Source organism: Clytia hemisphaerica, unplaced genomic scaffold (assembly GCF_902728285.1).
Source record: "Clytia hemisphaerica strain Z4C2 unplaced genomic scaffold, Clytia hemisphaerica genome assembly, whole genome shotgun sequence".
NCBI lineage: Eukaryota > Metazoa > Cnidaria > Hydrozoa > Leptothecata > Clytiidae > Clytia > Clytia hemisphaerica.
In genome coordinates this window covers 31,399-43,614 of record NW_027103519.1, presented here as the reverse complement: position 1 = coordinate 43,614, position 12,216 = coordinate 31,399, and the positions used below count along the sequence as shown (strand labels likewise).

Sequence of the window (12,216 nt, the reverse complement as noted above, 5' to 3'; positions counted from 1 at the left end):
GGAGTCAACTTCAAGGATTAAAAAAATTAGCCTATCTTTTTGGGAGCTCAAAATTTCGTTAGGTCTGATTTAAATTTATTCACCTACATTCTCGGGGTCAGGTGTTGTATTTCGAGAAGTCACAGCAATCAAAACACTGAATTTGCTAAGTTTTTGATTTCTAAGTTCATTTGTCATTTTGCATTAAAAGCATTAAACACTATAATCAAAAAATATCTCGTATTCTCGTTATGTGCGCCCTCAAATCACGCAATCACGGAAAAGAATTTCCAAATCACGTTATCACGAGTTAAGGGCTCTGACCATAATCCAAAAATTGATTTTGGTACTTGAACATAAAAGTTATATTTCAGGTTCCTTAACACTTTTAACAAAGAACTGCCTTCATCAATTGCTTTTTAATCGAAACCCTTAAGAGTAATTAAGAATTTAATTGCAAAAATGACGTTATGAACTTTAAAAAGATGTTAATAATATGTTGCATCCCCCTCTTTTACAAAAAGTGCTTAGTTTTAATGGGTAATTAACTTTTTTGTTTCAAAATTTCTTTACACTGTCCGCAAAGAATTGAACCTTTTTTAATATTTTGCGGAAAATTTTTCTAAAACGATGTGTCAAAAGTTATGACTGTTTTTGTTAAGCAAAATCCAGATGAAAAATTGATGAAAAACCACTATTTTGAAGATTTCGACACAAAGAAGCATTTACAAAAATTTTCCGTAAAAATTTTTATTGTTCGGTAAAAGATACACCATCTACTGCAAAAAAATTTTCAAAATCTTTTTTCTTCGCCGAAACTAAGCTCTTCAAAGTTGAAATACTCTTCCTCGCAAAAGTCTTCATTTTCTTCTTTGTCAAATTTTTTCAATGCAATTTTTGAATTTTCAGATTCAGGAATAGTTTGTCTAACAGAAAATGTATAACATGCCACAGTTTTGTTGGTTACACAAGTCAGAAAACACATTTAAACACGGCAATTATGAAAAATTTCCTTTCCATCACGATCACGTTGGTTCTTCCGATCACGCACTTTGAGATCTTAAATCACGAGATCACGAACTTAAAAAACGCCAATCATGCCATCACGAATATAAGTTCTGTTCAACTTATTAAAGACATATCATTGAAAAATACAGTTATATTTAAATAAACCTCTATTTTAGACGAAGCTAGGTTTTTGTTTGCTTTTCAGAATGTTTGCAGCGAGACTGTGTTCATTCGTCTTTTCGGAAGTGCTACTCCCTTCGTCACCACTCAAACATGACGTCATCGAACGTAACAAGTCTTTCAACTGTCTGTTGTGACAAGAGTACAAAATGACATTGATGACGCAATTCAAAAACATGAGGAAGAATGACCAAAAGAACCAAATGTTTGTTGGGTGTGATTTACGATCACAATGTCCTTCTAATGTGAACATCACTGAACGGTAAAACGACACAATGAAATAGGGTGGATATGTGGCGCAACAACATACCAAAATGGCTGCTACTGTTCGTGTCATGGCTGCATCGTAATGTGGTCTTGTTCTTCGTGATACTAATGACAGTTTAGATTTGCTCAACACACTCATCAAAGATCCTTTCACTCTGTGAGTTTCACTCTTTTTGTCACTTGTTGAAATATCGAACTGTGCGCTGTGTGTTGAACAACGAGTCGAAACGTTGCGAATGGATGAGATTCTCTTACGAACGTTCCTCCATGCCAGAAAATAAAAATTTAAAATACCTGTTGCCGAAATGAAATTGATGGAAATGATGGACATGTTGAAAATGCAAAAAAAGTTGTAAATAGCTGAAACATATGCTGCGATGGCGGTTAGTATTGAGAAGATGAATGCACTGGCCAACGCTAAATTCACTTTGTTCAATGTCACTTTTTGAGTATACCCATTGGACCTCCGAAGTCTAAAGAAACGATCAATGGACACCATAAAAATGACCAGACCAGAGAAATTCAAAAACACATATCCTGATAAAGTGAGGTACCAAGATGCCGCACAGTTGTCTCTACCAGGAATGAAAAGATAGATGACTACAGGCTGCACAAAAAGACCGATGCAAAAATCCGACATAGAGAGAACCATGATGAATCGAGAAAACACGTTTCGGTACTGATTTGTTTTGTACAATCCATAGATGAGAAAGCCGTTCAGTAGCAACGTCATCGGTGTCAGGATGGTGAAGGCGATGATGAGAGTCAAACTTTGTCCATCAGTCAGCTCGTCACGGCTTGGATAAGGACTTGTACACGTCTCCATCACCATAAAGATATTTTTTATTTCTCTATTGAAGAGAAAACAATTTATGATTACGATTGATTGAGATAGAAAGCTGGATAACATATTTAGCTTTACTATCAAGGAGTTTCAAATTTCAGTTGTTGACAATTTCAATACCGTTGTTTACACAAATAGACAAGTTGACGTCATCAAACTTTTGCACCCAATAACCGCGAATTACTCATTCCTAGATGTTCCAAACAAAAAACTGCTATTTTGGACACCCTCGTGTCATAGACCTGTTTGGAACAGATCTAGCTGAAATAAACTGTCAAGACTGTGTGAGAAAAAATAACCTTGAAGATAAATTGCGTCTCTATCGGGAAACCAAAATAATCCTCACTCGAAAAAAACAAAATTTTGAGAAATATCGCAAACCCCTTGGTTTGTGAGCCTTAAAAATTGAATTTGACCCCTTCTTGGATACCATTCAGCTTGATTGTATTGATGAAAAGCGCTCTATATTTGAAAAAGTTCCGGAAAGCAAAGCGTATCTTCTAAGTGACGTTACGAAACATTGAATTTAAAGCACCGAAGGGGTTTTAAAGCTCTTGGATGGGAAACATAGCCATGCGTGGTTTTCACACAAACACAAGATTGAAAGTAAAATCCATTGCCAGATTTCGAAAAATACGCCGCGCCAACTATCAAAGAAAGCGCTAGTTTTAATTTGTCATTCTAAAGCGGTGCAAATCTTAAGGCTTCACTTTTTCTTGCTTGAGAAAAGTTGAAGATTTCAAATCATTTATATTACTAGCTTTCGATGAATCCCATTACTATTTCACATTCAGATAAGTATTATGCGATGAGTACAAGTAAATAAGTAAATCAACAACAGATGTAAATACAGGATATTACAGCTTAAATGATTCACTCAATCGCATTATTTTGAAGGAGAGTGTACCGCAACCATTGCATGCTTCAGAATGACTAAACCCTTCAAGAGCAGAAGATCAAATAACAGCTCTTGAGTCTGTAACGCGAAAAGTTTCCTTGCCTAAATACTCAAAATAGATCGTGCAAACACCACTGTCAATTCAAAAGTGACCTAAGACTCGCTTTAACTTTCAGAAGATAAATATTGACAGATTCTAGATTCAGCTGAATTTAAAACTGAGGTTTTCTTAAAATCAGCAATCAATCAGCATTGATCAAATCTTTGATCATCAGTTATATCCCAACCAACCCACTTTGCTTTTTCCAAAGTGTCGTAGTGGATCAAAACCTTTTCTTTCAAAGCATTAAACCAAGAAGTTCTAGCAATCTTTATGTTGGAAAAGGGTTTGCCAAATAATTCTCTTTTATCTCAAAACTATGCAAAGGAGGAAAGCATAAAAACAAAGTTCTTTGGACGATTCATCTAAACATGAACATCTAAACTATCTTCAGTCACTCGATTGCACAAAGATGTTTTCTTTCGTCTTTACATTATAAGTAGGTTGGCCGAATGACGAAACTTCATTGCTTTTCTTAGCTTCATCAAGCCGACTGTTAAAGCGCTAGAGAATCGGATAAAATGAAAAAATTCTTCCTCATGCTAAGTATTCAGCCAGGGGAAATTCAATTTTAATTAAAAATGTCTAACATCTTAACTGAGTATGAAACACCTGCCTTCACCAAAAAATTTCAGACATACCAAAGTCTTTTCCGACATTTTCTAAAACCAGTCTAAAAGGTAGGTTTTCAAAAGTGACACCCAACCTTCTCCCTAATCAACCACAATAATTTCCAACATAGCAAAGCAAAGTAAACCGTGGTCCGTATTTTTACGTCCGTTTTAAAAGAATGCGACTGGCTGATCTCCCATCGAGATAGACTCTCTCAGAGAATACCTACGATTTAATACCGCATCAAAAATGTCAACTTTATTATGATGTCATCATCTAATTAACTTTCTTAAATGTCAAACGTCAACCTTCAAATAAAGCTGTATAGCTCGTCATCAGAAACGTGTCCTTCTTAACTATATCCACCACATACAACAAAGAAGGAGAAAAGAAAGCTGAGTATTGACTGCTCCACTTTCACTAAAAAATGTTGGGCAGCTTTTTGACTGATTCGCCAGCTACCCCGCCAGCTATTAATCTTTCTATGCGAAAAGAAGTGAAAATAGATTCCCCCGATCATCTCGTGCCAGCCAGTTGACGCAGGTAGGAGTGTAGATGTTATCTGTCAGCTTTCACCTGTAACCTTTACTCCTCTTAATGATTCTATAAATATAATATTTTATTCAAAACTCTGCCAGCTTATCGAAAATATTTCGGTTTCATTCTTAAAATAGCATTCTTCTCACAAGTTTCGCAGACTTGAACTCGGAACAAATGACATTCGAGGAAGTCGTACCTTGGTGTTTATAAATGAAAGCTTTCAGAAACGTTCTCTCTGATTGTAAAAACTCGGAACACGATATTTGAATAACAAACTAGCATGATGGTATTCTTCTCCAGTTGAACTGTTCTCTTGAAATGTCAAAGAAAGCACTGAGAAAAACTATTCATCAGTTTAAAATTTATCTTTTGAATTAGCGATCAAAAATATTTACATTCTTCATAAAAAACATAAATTAAAGTCAAAAAAATATTTCAAAATCATAAAATCTGAAGAATAAATAAAACGAACCTGGCCCAGCCCTACTATACACACTCACAAATAGAAACAACACATCAAAAGTTTAAACAACATCTACTTGGCGATGGAGAGAGCTTCTCTCAGTGTTCACTTCCTCCCGATAACCAATAGAAAGCGACATATCTCGGAAAGCGGTTTGCAGTTCGGGGTAGTCCACCACTGCACGATCCACTAATGTGCTGATATTTTGCAACCGATCTTCTTGCTTCTCTCGTTCATTTTGCAGACCATCCACAGTCTTACACAACCTTGTGTACTTTCCAGCTTTCAATGACGTGTAATACTTTCCACGTTGTTGTTTGCTGATAATATCTGCCAGATTCTACAAAAAGAAATTTTTTTAAGACACAAAGGACTCATTAAAGTACTTTTGCCCTATTTCATGCTTTTTGAGTTTGACTTTCCAAGACGTTGTTTACACACTTAATTCCAATAAAATATTTTACCTGACCTTATTCACATAACCGCCCTCCAAAGTCTTGAAAGAGATCTTTCTTTGAATAGAATGGCCTTAACTTAGCAAAGACAAACTTCAAGGACGATTCGCATTCGAGCAGTTCCAAGAACCATTCTGCCAAACGTTCTTCCATTAGTCAACGAGTTTTTTCTCCTTTCACTTAATGTATACTGGAAAATCGGCTTCCACTTGAAGCTTTTCAAAATAAGTTTTGCGCTGAAACGTTTGAGTGTATACCTTTTGTTTGAGTTCTTGCATACGTTCGATGTCATCGTGTTGTAAATCAACTGATTGTTGAAGTCGTTGTGTGTTGCTTTGTTTCGTCTCCAATGAGGTGCCCAACTCTTGCTGCACGTCTCGTACTTCTTTCATTTCTAACACAAACAAGAAAGCAATAGTTTTCCTTTAAAATCCTTTAAAATCCTTCAATCCAAATAAGATTCAAGAATTTTTTCTGTTTTCGCAAAAAAAATCACGCGAGCTTACTGATTCGTGATATTAAATCCACGCAAAATTTTCAAAATCAGATTTTCAGCGTAGAATAAACTTTCATTTGCTATTTTTTGGCGTTTTAGGGCCTGCCACTTTCAACTCTTTTTAGTTCGAGAAATTGAATCCGTGAAATTAAATCCTATTTAAGTATTACAAAGAAAATTACTGAAAACCAACAAACGAGAGTATTTTCATTGAAATCAAAAAAATATTTCTAATAAGTCTTACCGTGTTCAACTTGGCTCGCCTCTAAGTTTGTCTGTTTGATTTTCTTTTTCATCTCGCTCAACTTCTTATGGAAGGTTCCAGCATTCATTTTGGGCTGGCCCATTTTCTTGCGCTCCATCTTGGCCAACGCATCCCCCCTGAAAAGGTAATTGTAAATAATAAAAGTATTTGCTTTCAATAAAGGTTTAAGCTGGTGCACGACATTCATATTGGACTATTCATTGCAAACTGTGTTGTGGGATTACATCTATCAGCATACAGGTATGACCATGGTCGCAATCCCATCATTAAAATTTCAAGAGAAAAACTTATAAGGGAGCAAGCGCAAGCGCAAGCACAAGCACAAGAGAGTAGGCACTTATGTACGAACCTGACAATGATGCATTCTCTTTTGAAGACACTTTTCTCCATGTCTTGCATCATTTTCTCTTGTTGTCGCATCAACTGTGCATAACGCACTTCCATCCGATGGATTTCCGCCTTCATGGCGTGGATTTCACCCTGACCAACTTCCGAATTGACCGTATCACGCGCTTCACGAGCAAGCTTTGTTTTCTTCTCCCATAATAAGATCTGTCGCCTTGTGGAGAAGAAAAATAGCAAATGGTTACAAATGATGAAAAGCATTGGCTAATGATTTCGTTTACTCGCCACAGGCAAAAAATGGATCGAAAGTTGAGTTCAGAAAAAAAAACGATTGATTTCCTCAGGTAAAACAGAGATCATGTGAGCATAAACGTGTTAAAGAATACTTTAACCGGATTAATTTTCGCGAGATTAAATTTCGCGCGCTAAAAAAATCGCGAAATTTTCTGGATTTAATTTCGCGAGTCAGAGTTTTGAAATATTTCGCGTGGATTTAATTTCGCGAATAAGCCAGAAAACAGCTGAAAATAGCCATTTTTTGCCATAAATGGAGACTTGGAACTAGTTTCTCTGCCAAAAATACAATTTTAAAAGTTTTGTGGTGGATTTAATTTCGCGAATCAGGAATCTCACGCGTGTTCGCGAGTTTTAATTTCGCGAAAATGGCAAAAATTCGCGAAATCGCGAAATTTAATCTCGCGAAAATTAATCCGATTAAAGTATATTACAAAGAGTCACATAATAATTCTTTCAGTAACCAGAGGAATGTAAAGAGATGGAAAAACAGCTTCTTGAAAACAATGGAAAGACGGCTCGCCATATACCAGGTCTCTTGCCCTTAAGGGAGTTTACGTCGAGTTAATAGGTTTCTTTTGTTGTCGCTATAAAAAATCTGCATAATTAGCGTGTTGTGACAAAATTCTTTTGTTTCAAGTCTGATTATGCAAACTTTTAGGGCTTATATTTTGGGTACACCTCTCCTATAAAAAGGTAACTATATCTTCTTACTCAGAATTTCCTAGCAATTCTACTGATATAACGGCATCATGACCGCACCATTATATGGAAAGCTAGAGCTCGAGGAAATTATAACTTCATCTTGGTTTTACTCGATTTCTGACAGTTTTACAAGAATCAATTTGATATCATTGCGTTAAGAATTTCTTTTGCTATAGATTGGTATAAAAATTGCTCCTTATTTTTAAAAATAGTCCAACGTGCGCAACGCACTGGGCTCAACTTCAGTGTCTTCAAATTATTCATAGGCCCAATTGTAGACCGCCAGATGTTCACCCAATGAACAAGTGTGCCAAATTTCAGCCAAATCCGACCAGTTTTGAGGCCTGTAGGCTGCTCTAAAGTTTTAGCCTCGTTTTGGCGAAAAACTTGTCCCCAGGCCCCCAAAATCAAAATTTTTGAAAAATGAAAAAAAAACCCCAGATATTCACCCAAGGAACAAGTGTGCAAAATTTCAGCTAAATCGAACAATTTTTGAAGTCTCCAGGCTGCCCCAAAGTTTTAGCCTCGTTTTGGCGAAAAACTCGCCCCCAGGCCCCAAAAATCAAAATTTTTGAAAAATGAAAAAAACGCCCCCAGAAATTCACCCAAGGAGCAAGTGTGCCAAATTTCAGCCAAATTCGACAATTTTTGAAGTCTCGAGGCTGCCCCAAAGTTTTGGGACAAACACACAGGCACACAGACAGACACACAGACATTCTCAGATTCTAGCTCAACTGAAGTTGAGAATTGAACTAGTAATCGGCGAAAAAGGAAAAACAAATTTTTATTTTTATCGTCAAATCATGTAGAAACCGTCCGATGTGTATGGCGAGCCGTCTTTTCTGCACTTTTATTTAATGACCTAATCAACGTTTTTACAATAGAATTTTCATTAGAAGTGATCGTTGAACTTTGAGTAATCAGAAAAGCTGTTTTCCAATCTCTTTACATTCCTCTGCAGTAACTAATAGTATAATTCTTTTGATGAATAGACTTACTCTGATTCGACAACGGCATTCAGGAGTCGTTCTTTTTCTTCATTCAACCCTTGGATATGTGTTTGTATTTTCACTGATTCCAGCTCTGCGTCCTGACGAGCGAGAGAAAAGAATCATAGGATCGATGCTCGTATTTATTATCTTTTATCAGCGAGTTAATCTAATTTTGGTGAGCTATGGAATTTCGCCGGTCGCAGCGTTTTGGACAAAAATAGGGGTTATTTCAGAACATTATAAAAAAAATTGGCGACATTGGAGAAATTTTTCCAAAATTCACTAAAATTAGTTCCTTTGAAGTATTGCGCTGAAACTGCAATGGCATTACCTTGAGAGCAGTAATAAAATCGTGTTCCATCAATATATTGTCTTGTTGCAGAGATTGATGTTTGTCACGATTTCGATGGATCAAAACATTGAGTTTGGTCATGTCGTTCTGCATGCTTCGAATGTTGCGCTCAATATCATTGATCTCATTCTTCTGAGAGCCAACATCACCTGTCAATTCGAAAGTGATTTGCTGTTTTAAAAATTCAGACCCCCTGGAAGGATTGATTTAACCTTCATTGAACCTTTCAAAACAAAGGAAGCTCAACTCTTTCAATGTCCCGGCCACATAGTACAAATGAACATAAGTACACCATTTAACTTCTTCAACATTCCGTGTCTTATAGATTTAAAAATTTAAACTACACCAAGTAGAGGCCAAAATACTCCACGAGTGTGCTTACCTTCAATCCGCAACTTCTTTTGCATCATAATAGTACTTTGTTTTTTCTTGCTTTCGATTTCCGAATGTTGTTCGTTGACACTGCGAATGATTTTGACAAGATCGCTTTGCTGACGCAGCCAGTACTGTTGCAGTTCAAGACATTCACCACTGGTGGACTCAATCTGTCGTTGGAGTGTCTTGATTTGTAATTCCAACGGACCAACGTATGCATCGTCCTGCCAATGTAAGAAAATACAGTTCCACAAAAGAAACACAATGATAGTAACCAATAACTTTGATTGGGAGGAACTAAAACTTCAAGAGTAAACTTGAAGTTGCATTTTGGCGATTAAACCCAAAAACAGAAAGTTCAATTCTACCCCGTACATAATATATAAAGGATTACACGTACCCCGTTTTTGTTGATCATAGAATCAATTCGTTTATTCATTTGATCAATAGTTCCTTGTTTCTTCTCGATGACTGCGTTTCGCTTGACGATTTCATTCTCGATTTTGGAGATGGTTTCATTCTTTTGGTAAATCACTTTGTTGATGTTGTTCAAGATATCTTGCAGACCACGCACGCGCGTTGTGGCGTTCACAATCTCCAAAACGTCTTTCGAAATCTCATTTTCTACTTCTGCAACTGCTCGTTCCTAGATAAAACATGAAAATCACTGCGGTGAGTCTTGCGATGATATAAAGACGTATCAACAAGATAGGACAATTTATTACAGCCATAGGCGTAATCAATTGAACAATTTATACTAATTATAAGCCACCGGTAAATGTATCATTTGTTTAAGTGCATAACTAGGAGTGGGCTATGAATGGTAGAATTTCACTTTTTTCGATTGGTCATGTTAAACTAATTTTTTTTGGCTTTCTTAATACATATCTAGATAGAGTCAAAAAGAATTTTTGTGATATTGCTCGCTTAAGTAAAGTGGGAGCCTCTTTACTTGAGACAGAAATCTGGTTCTTCGTTGAAAATGTCTGTAAATCGACTGTAGACCAAGCGAACCATTGAAAATGGCTAAAAATTTGGTACACGCACTCCTTGGGTGCATATTATAAAGTTCTGCAAAAATAATTTTGAAATTTGAATCTTTTAACGTTCTAGGGCAATCCCAGACCCTAAATGGGCAAAAAGATTATGCGTATTGATCCCTCGGCTTAGAATCTTGATAGATTCTTTCAATCTATTTTAAACAAATCCTTATTTGTTATTTCACAGTCAATAAAATTTAAATTGTGTCAAAATTAGGATCCTACCTGGGACTTGTCATGGTAATCAATATTGTTTTGTTTAAAGGAAATTTGATTATGAAATTGCTATTGCCTTTGAAAATTGAAATATTTTGATAAATTGCATTTTGAATTAAAAAGTTTCTTCTCAATTTACCCTATTTTAATGAATTCAGGTGTCACAAAATAGAAAAACTTCCTTTCAGGGTAAAGAATTATATTCAATAACTTTTTTCGTTACCAGGTATACATTAAAGGGATGGTTTGAGATATTTAGATTACAGAAACCTTCTTTGGCCCAGTAAAACCTCAAAGTATTTTTATATAATAATTTTCCAAAATCGAGATATCAAAATTTGAAATTTTGGAAAGTGGGTTTTTACACGGTTCTTGCATCGAGATTCTATTGTTTTCATCCTAAAAGCCAAAAACTTATAACTTAGATATCTCGACTTTGGAAAATAGTTAGGCAAAAACATTTTGAGAGTTTGCTCAGAACAATTAGAAGGATCCCACATGGACAATATTACAAACCATCTGATTATTCCTTTAAGTAGTCTATTATCCAGTATTATCCGGTACTTTGATAATGATAGATTTAGGTAAGTTTTAGAGTAGTTTAAAATCATTGTGACCAAGGTGTGACTTAAAATTCAAGACTAAGACCCAATCCCAAACAGGAAAATTGAATTGGTGCAACTCCTAGTGCAACTATGAATTTAAAAAATAAAGTACCACCTTTGCTAATTAAGTCATTTCAAAAATTTACCGTTTCTGTGGCTTTCCTCCGTATTTTCTCCCTCATCTTTTTGGTGTACTGAGAGGCTTTATCTGCGGTGAGTTGGCCTTGCATCTTCGATAGGAGTTGATCCTCAAGCTTGACCTTCTCCAAAAATTCCTTCTCGATCAACTTCCGAACGTTGTTGAGTTCACTTTCCCTGATATTGACATCCTAAAAAAGAAAATTTCATAATTTAAAACTTTTTGCCGTTTTTCATATTATGGCGTTTGTACTATAAAATGTATAAAACGTTGTTGAGTTCAATTTTACAAAATAATGTGTAAATTTTAACCGCAATAAGTTTTCAGTGGCAAGTGGTATAGTATCATCTAATAGACGAAGAAGGCAAAAAGGTAGCCAGAGTGTCAAGTGTGATTTTTAACCTCCGTTCAAAAGGTTTGACATCTTATCGCAAATAAATCTACTTTTATCTCATCCAATCAGATTTGGTCAAAACGAAAATTTCTCAATTAAAACGAAAATTTCTCGTTTCTGATTGCTTTGATAAACGCTTCAAAATAAGAAAAGAGATGGCATTTTTTATTGCTCTTTGAGAGATTTTATCGTCCTGATGATATGAAAGATCTTTCGGCATAGGCGAGCATGTTTTCACCGAGTTTGCTTGCAACGAAGCTAATAGTATGCATCTTTTTAAAACATTCTACTAGCTTAGAACGTTGGCTAGAAAAGAAGACGGAGAAGTCAAGCAACATACCGTTTGTACACGTCCAAGTTGTGATTCAGTTTCATTCAAAGCACGACTGTATGTGCTGTATTCAATCTTGATGGCTTCATGTTTGTTCTGACAAATGATGACTTGCTTCTTGACACTCGTGATATCACTTTCGATCCGATTCGACATGTAGGTAAGTTGCTCGTTTTGTTCTTGTGCTTTCAAAATTTGCCGCTTGTAACCTTCCAATTCTGTTTCAATAGCTTGAATTTGCTGGCTTTGCATACTATTAAGTAAAGTGAAAAGAATTGCGTTTAACAAACAGATTTTTTAGCTTTAAAGGACAAAGAATAG

At 35.8% G+C, this 12,216-nt stretch overlaps 2 protein-coding genes across 2 annotated transcripts in view; both read right to left on the bottom strand.

The window, feature by feature from the left end:
* Window positions 1–1,159: 1,159 nt before the first annotated feature.
* Window positions 1,160–2,260, bottom strand: LOC136799376 (5-hydroxytryptamine receptor 1B-like). The gene has a single exon (XM_067056090.1). It carries the CDS (start codon window positions 2,258–2,260, stop codon window positions 1,160–1,162), a length of 1,101 nt encoding a protein of 366 aa, XP_066912191.1.
* Window positions 2,261–4,774: 2,514 nt separating this feature from the next.
* Window positions 4,775–12,216, bottom strand: part of LOC136799335 (coiled-coil domain-containing protein 40-like) — a 31,611-nt gene continuing 24,169 nt past the window's right edge. The window contains exons 8-17 of the mRNA XM_067056037.1: window positions 11,905–12,148; window positions 11,178–11,360; window positions 9,571–9,816; window positions 9,178–9,394; window positions 8,775–8,944; window positions 8,450–8,541; window positions 6,457–6,666; window positions 6,087–6,223; window positions 5,604–5,740; window positions 4,775–5,231 (exon numbers count right to left, since the gene is read on the bottom strand). Of these exons, the coding sequence (XP_066912138.1) occupies window positions 4,953–5,231; window positions 5,604–5,740; window positions 6,087–6,223; window positions 6,457–6,666; window positions 8,450–8,541; window positions 8,775–8,944; window positions 9,178–9,394; window positions 9,571–9,816; window positions 11,178–11,360; window positions 11,905–12,148 (1,915 nt within the window). The 3' untranslated portion in view covers window positions 4,775–4,952. The remainder of the gene's footprint in view (window positions 5,232–5,603; window positions 5,741–6,086; window positions 6,224–6,456; window positions 6,667–8,449; window positions 8,542–8,774; window positions 8,945–9,177; window positions 9,395–9,570; window positions 9,817–11,177; window positions 11,361–11,904; window positions 12,149–12,216) is intronic.

Bases quoted from the DNA above. Each gene is read 5' to 3' on its own strand.
- LOC136799376 (XM_067056090.1), bottom strand. From the start codon at position 2,260: ATGGAGACGTGTACAAGTCCTTATCCAAGCCGTGACGAGCTGACTGAT.